The sequence below is a fragment of the Poecilia reticulata genome, unplaced genomic scaffold (genome assembly GCF_000633615.1).
Source record: "Poecilia reticulata strain Guanapo unplaced genomic scaffold, Guppy_female_1.0+MT scaffold_300, whole genome shotgun sequence".
In the NCBI taxonomy this organism is placed as follows: Eukaryota; Metazoa; Chordata; class Actinopteri; order Cyprinodontiformes; family Poeciliidae; genus Poecilia; species Poecilia reticulata.
Window position 1 is genome coordinate 14,258 of NW_007615075.1, and position 6,144 is coordinate 20,401.

At 52.4% G+C, this 6,144-nt stretch overlaps 1 protein-coding gene across 1 annotated transcript in view; it reads left to right on the forward strand.

Annotated features, from left to right (window-relative positions):
- The first annotated feature begins 1,162 nt into the window (after positions 1–1,162).
- The window catches only part of dis3l (DIS3 like exosome 3'-5' exoribonuclease), a 27,001-nt gene continuing 22,019 nt past the window's right edge, over positions 1,163–6,144 (forward strand). The window contains exons 1-13 of the mRNA XM_017303485.1: positions 1,163–1,349; positions 1,890–2,018; positions 2,325–2,460; positions 2,531–2,698; positions 2,769–2,847; positions 2,922–3,101; positions 3,168–3,337; positions 3,957–4,118; positions 4,196–4,446; positions 4,739–4,831; positions 4,900–5,188; positions 5,607–5,842; positions 5,951–6,105. Coding sequence (XP_017158974.1) covers positions 2,371–2,460; positions 2,531–2,698; positions 2,769–2,847; positions 2,922–3,101; positions 3,168–3,337; positions 3,957–4,118; positions 4,196–4,446; positions 4,739–4,831; positions 4,900–5,188; positions 5,607–5,842; positions 5,951–6,105 — 1,873 coding nt within the window. The 5' untranslated portion in view covers positions 1,163–1,349; positions 1,890–2,018; positions 2,325–2,370. The remainder of the gene's footprint in view (positions 1,350–1,889; positions 2,019–2,324; positions 2,461–2,530; positions 2,699–2,768; positions 2,848–2,921; positions 3,102–3,167; positions 3,338–3,956; positions 4,119–4,195; positions 4,447–4,738; positions 4,832–4,899; positions 5,189–5,606; positions 5,843–5,950; positions 6,106–6,144) is intronic.

Genomic DNA, 6,144 nt, shown 5'->3' on the forward strand with positions numbered 1-6,144 from the left:
TTCCTGCTGGAAACCGTTTCTCTGTTTGTCCTTGGACTCTGAAAAGCTGCAGAACAAAATGAGCTGCAGAGACTTTCCATCTGCAGAAAGTCCAAAACAGACGAGACAAGCAGRAAACGAAGCAGCGAGCGAGAGCGGCGGCGTCTTGGTACGAACAGCCGCCAGCGACATGCAGAAACCCGAGTCTGCAGGTGTTAGCATGTAAATATAGCAACAGCTTTGACCTTTGACCCCAGGAAGCTTTCATACATAAATAACAGACTTACTAAAAATAAAATTATTCATCTACTTTATTTCCTCAGTTTTAATCCCCTTTAGAAAAACTGACCAAACAGAAAAACTATGAAAATAAAAAAAAATGTTTTTATTTCATTATGTTGACAAAAAGACTTAAAGATGGAGTTTCTACTGCGCCACAATCAGAGCATCGCTTCATTAGCAGCCTGAAGGTCAGCTGAAGGTCAGCTGAAGGTCAACACTTTGCTGAAACACGGAGCAGCTGCAGTGGCTCAAAGGATTTAAAAATAATAAAAAAAAACAACCTGAGTGAAGAAGTTTCTGATCACTGCAGAAACTTTAATATTTTTTTAAAATTTGGCCTAATTTTTAGAATTATTGCAGCTTCTTCATGTCGGCACCAAACAGAACCGCTTTTCAAAACCAAAATTGTTTTTCCTTTAATATAAACACACCTGCGCTAAGCCCCGCCCCTCCAGCTCACCTGAACTGTCATGGCCGACAATCAAAGCAGTTCAAACTGCACTGACACGGCCAGAACATCCAGAGAACGACGGCGTTTTAGGGCCCAAAGAGACAAAGGGTTAGGGTACATTTACCCCGAAAACACAGAAATTATTCTAAAGTCAAAAAACTGCAAGAAAAAAACTTTAAAAAAAAAAAAACATAAAAGCAAAAACAAGTCATTCATGAAAAGGCAAAACTTTTATAGAACATGTTTTAGGTTAATCTCAGAAAATTTCTAGAAAAACTTGGAAATGTTTATAAAGTCAAAAATTTGTATCNATTACACCATGACCCGGACCCACAGAACCAATCAGAACCTGCAGAACCTTTCACATACAGGCAGCCCGTCAGAGTCCAGAACCACCAACCAACGAGGGTTTCCTCTGATCCACATCGATTTTTCATTATTTTCTCCAGTTTATTTTAGATCTGTGATGTTTTTTTTCTGACCCAGATGGTAAAGTTCTGTCCGGAGACCTGACCCACTACGTGGTTCCGGACGCCGAGGTGGTGCTGAACTACCTGGAGGTTCTGGAGCTGGTGGAGCTGCAGGGGGTCGTGTTCACGCAGACGGCTTGTCAAGCTCTGCACAGCAAGGGCCGCAGGTAGGAGAACCGAACCAGAACCAGCCCAAACCTCCATAACTCCCGCTGACTCAGCAGCCKCGCTGCTCCTGGATCACCTTTTCTATCCCTGCAGAACTCTGCCGGGTCGGCCTCATTAGACCCGGTTCTGCTGACTCAGCTGTGACCCGCCGTTAATAAGGAACCCTGCCTGACCCGCACTTCCACTGCGGTTCGGTTCTGGTTTCTGCTGACTTGGTGGAGGGAAATGCTGCATCATTAATGTGCCGTTAGGTGAGGGAGCTGCAGGTCCAGAACAGCGCGCAGCGGTGACCTTTGACCTCCTCCRGCCGCAGATTCACCCAGAATGTCTCCCTCTCAATCGGCAAATAGAATCTGAGTTCAGTGTCCAAGAATATTTTCCTAGAAAGTTGAGTGGAAGGAAAAAATGTGTGCCAGATGTCATTTTCCAGKGTCCACCAGGGGGAGCTGTAGCTTGTTGATGGAGTTTTTTTTTTGTCTAAAATCWGTTATTTTTTACTAGAAGAACCTGAAACATGCCAGAGTTCTGCTCCTCTGCAGGTTCTACAACCGTCTGAGGAACCTGCTGAAAGACCCGCGGCATGACTGCGTCCTGTTTGCCAACGAGTTCCAGGAGTTCTCCTACTGCCCCCGAGAGAAAGGAGAGAGCCAGGAGAAATGGCAGACCAGGTGAGTCCYCCCAGGTGACCCCCAGGTGACCCCAGAACCAGCAACCTGTTCAGGTCAGAGTTTACTGTAAACACAGTKTAGGATTACAGAATAAAAGGTTTAAGTCCAACTTAAAGGGATCCACGATGAGCTAATGTTAGCTTCTGCTAATGGTGTTAGCTCTAGCTAATATAGTTAGCTCTACATAACGGCGTTAGCTTCAGGTAATGGTGATAGCTCCAGCTATTAGAGCTGGCTCCAGCCAGTGGCGTTAGCTACTGCTAATGATGTGTGTGTGTGTGTGTGTGTGTGTGTGTGTGTGTGTAGGTGTGTGTACGCCGCCGCTGTGTGGTACTACAACCACCTGGCTGGGATGATGAACCTGGTGATGATCACTGAGGACCTGGACGCCGTGTCCCGGTTCAGCAGCCTCAACTCCGGAGTCTACGTCATCGGCGTCCAGGTGGGGGTGTCTCCTGTCGCCGTAGCAACCACCCAGGTGCGACGCTCACCTCCACGTTCTTAATTTCCAGGAGTACCTGCAGAGCTTCTGGCCGGCGCTGCAGGCCGCCCAGGATCTGTACGGATCCGTCCGCCAGGCGCTGCAGGAGAAGGAGGCCGACGGCTCACAGAGGGAGTTCCCAGAACATTTACCTGCTCCGGTTCTGGAGGCCGGGATCAAGTCCGGACGCTTCGTCCAGGTCTGGGCCTGCAGGTATTCTGGTCCAGGATGTGCTGATGGAGCTCCTGATTGGACCGTTTGTCCTGCAGGGAACCCTGAACGTGAGCAAACACCGCGCTCAGAACGAAGCCTTCGTCACCAGCGACGGTTTGTCCTCCAAGAGCCCAGGTGAAGGTCGCTGAGGTCAGGTGWGTCCCTCCAGGTGAAGCTCTGAGGTCACTCCTCCTCTCCTCCTGCCTCAGACCTGAGCGCCGGCGTGCTGGTGGCGGGTTCTAAGAGCCGGAACCGGGCCGTGCACGGCGACCTGGTGGCGGTGGAGCTGCTGCCGAAGGCCGAGTGGCGAGGGAAGGTCACGGCTCTGAGCGACGGGCCGGCGGACGAGCGGAGCGGCGACGACGACGAGACCAAGCCCATGCCGACAGGTGGTGGGGGGTTCTGCCGGGCCGGCCGTGTGGGTCTGTGCGGGTTCTGACCTCTGACCCCGGCAGGTCGCGTTGTGGGGATCCTGCAGAGGAACTGGAGGGACTACGTGGTGACCTTTCCCCCCCGGGACGCGGCGCAGGCCCAGAGCCGGGCCGCCCAGCGCGTCCTGGCCGTCCCCTGGGACCGCCGGATCCCCAAGGTCCGGATCAGCACCCAGCAGGCCGACGCGCTGCAGGTCCGGTCCGCTTACAGAACCAGAAAACATCTGCTCGTTATGCCTGTTACCATGGCGACAAAACCTTTTATTCTGGTTTAGTTTTGGTGGTGATACCAGTTTTAAACCTGGGATTAAACCTGGGATTATTCTTGTTTGGTTACTGAGTTTTAATCCTAGTCTAATCCTGGTTTCATTCTGATATCATCAATTTGATTATTGAGTTTAGTTCTGGTTCAGTTGATGTTTAAATCCAGTTTTAATCTGAGTTGTTATGGTTTATCTAGTATTTAATTCTAGTTTTACTCCAGTTTATTCTGGTTTAAACTGGTTTAAACTGGTTTAAACTGGTTCAGACGTCGTTAATTTATGGTTTTAATCCTAGTTTTATTCTGGATTAAATCCAGATTTACTTCTGGTTTCACTCTAGATATTTAATCCTAATTTAAGCTGAGTGGACCTCCAGCAGGTTCAGCTACATCCCAGACTGTATAGACTAAAGGTCAAAGGTCATGTCAGCCCAGTCAGGAAAAGAAACCATCAGTGATTAAAGCTGGTTGTGTAAACAGGAAGGAAGCTCCGGTGTAAAAGTTGGGATTTGGGTTCTGAAATCAGCCGGTCCGGTTCGGTTCCCCTGCAGGACCACAGGGTGGTGGTTCGGATCGACTCGTGGCCCAGCACGTCGCTCTACCCCAACGGACACAGCGTGCGGGTTCTGGGCCGGGCCGGGGAGCTGGAGACGGAGGTCCAGACGGTCCTGATGGAGAACTGCATCCACGTGCCGCCGTTCTCCGAAGCCCAGGTGGAGATCGGAACCGGCGGTCAGCTGCTGGCCGGGCGCCATCGATCTGAGCGGGATGTCTCCCTGTGGTGTGGCAGCTCAGGGAGATGCCGCTGAATTCCCCGGAGAAACCGTGGGCGGCGGATCCGGCCGAGGCGGCGGCGCGCCGGGACCTGAGGCAGACCCACCTGGTGTTCAGCATCGACCCGCGGGGCTGCGAGGACGTGGACGACGCGCTGTCGCTGCGGCGCCTGGCCGGCGGGAAGCTCCTGGAGCTGGGCGTCCACATCGCCGACGTCACGCACTTCGTCAGGGAGGGATCGCTCACCGACCTGGAGGCCCGGTCCAGGTAGGAGTCCGGAACCGGCGGAGCTAGGTTAGCTAGCAGCAGCTAATGTAACGCAGCGGTCACTCAGACAAACTGCTGGAGTTCTGTTGAAGTTTCAGTTTTTTATTTAAAGAGATTGATTTGAAAAWTATTTATTTATTTATATRAATTCATTTTGATCCTTAAAATAMCAAAATTTCCACTTTGTAATCTGATGACGTAATTTTTAAATATTAAATTATTTATAATCAGTCACTCAGTACTCAGACTTTTTAACAAATACTTTTTTACTCTGTTCGTGTTTCCCTCTCAGATCCACCACCTACTACCTGGCGGACCGCCGCTACGACATGCTGCCTGCCGCCCTCAGCGCTGACCTTTGCTCCCTGCTGGGCGGGGTCGACAGGTCGGTTCTCTCTGCTCCTCTGCTCACCGCCGCCTCCGTCAGTCCCAACGCCGTCCTCTGGTTTCCAGGTACGCCATGAGCGTCATGTGGGAGCTGGACGCTCAGAGCCTGGCCGTCACCAAGGTGTGGTTCGGCCGGACCCTGATCCGCTCCTCCTACCAGCTGCACTACGAGCTGGCCCAGGCGCTGCTGAACGGGGAGGAGGCCCAGGTTCCTGAGCTGGCCCGGCTCGACCCGGAGGAGCGGGACGCCAAGCTGAGCGAGCTCCTCCAGGCGCTGGAGACGCTGACGCACATCGCCAGACACCTGCGGGCTCAGAGGGACCGAGGAGGAGCGCTGGAGCTGGAGGGGGTGGAGGTACCGACAATACAGTTCATATATTTACTTTGTTTTTAACTCAAAACACACAGCAACATGAATCCAACGTGCAACAAACTGATCAAATGATTTGTGATCACATCGTTTTATTTATTGAGTTGTAATACCGAGTGACACCACCGGGTGGCGGTGCATCTGTCGCTCTGTGTTTCCACCCTCGCAGATAATCGGTGTTTAAAGACATAACTTTGAATTTCAAAAACAATAAACAAAAACTATATGAATCAGAAACGTACCTCCACGTTGAGGACCTCTGGTGAAGCATCGACCCGAAAGGATTCTGGTTTGAACCCAGTAGCAGAAGGTCAACCTTCATTTTGAACGTTTTTCTCCAGCAGAAGAAGAACGATCCGGTTCTGTCCTGGTGATTCACACGTTGCTCGCTCCTCCTCCACAGGTCCGAGCCCAGCTGGACCAGGACAAGAACATCACGGCGCTGGTTCCTCGCCAGCCCCTGGAGGTCCATGAGACCGTGGCGGAGTGCATGATCTACGCCAACCACTGGGTGGCGCGCAAGATCCAGGAGGCCTTCCCCTACCAGGCCCTGCTGAGGCGTCACCCGCCGCCACGCCAGGAGCTGTTCGGCCAGCTGGTGGACACGGCCCGGGCCAGGGGGTTCTCCATCGACACCAGGTGGGTTCTGGTCCGCTCCCCACCCGTCTGCCGGCTCACCGCCTGGCTGGAGGTGGAGACCAGCAGCAAGGGAGGAGTTTGATGGATGTTCTGACTCTGCTCCTGCAGGACCAACAAGGCCTTGGCCGACTCTCTGGACCGAGCCGTGGACCCCGAGGACCCGCTGGTGAACAGGCTCCTCAGAATGATGGCCACCCAGGCCATGTCCCAGGCCGTGTACTTCTCCACTGGTGCTCAGCCTGAGGACCAGTTCTACCACTACGGTAAACCAGTTCTACCACTACGGTAAACCAGTTCTACCA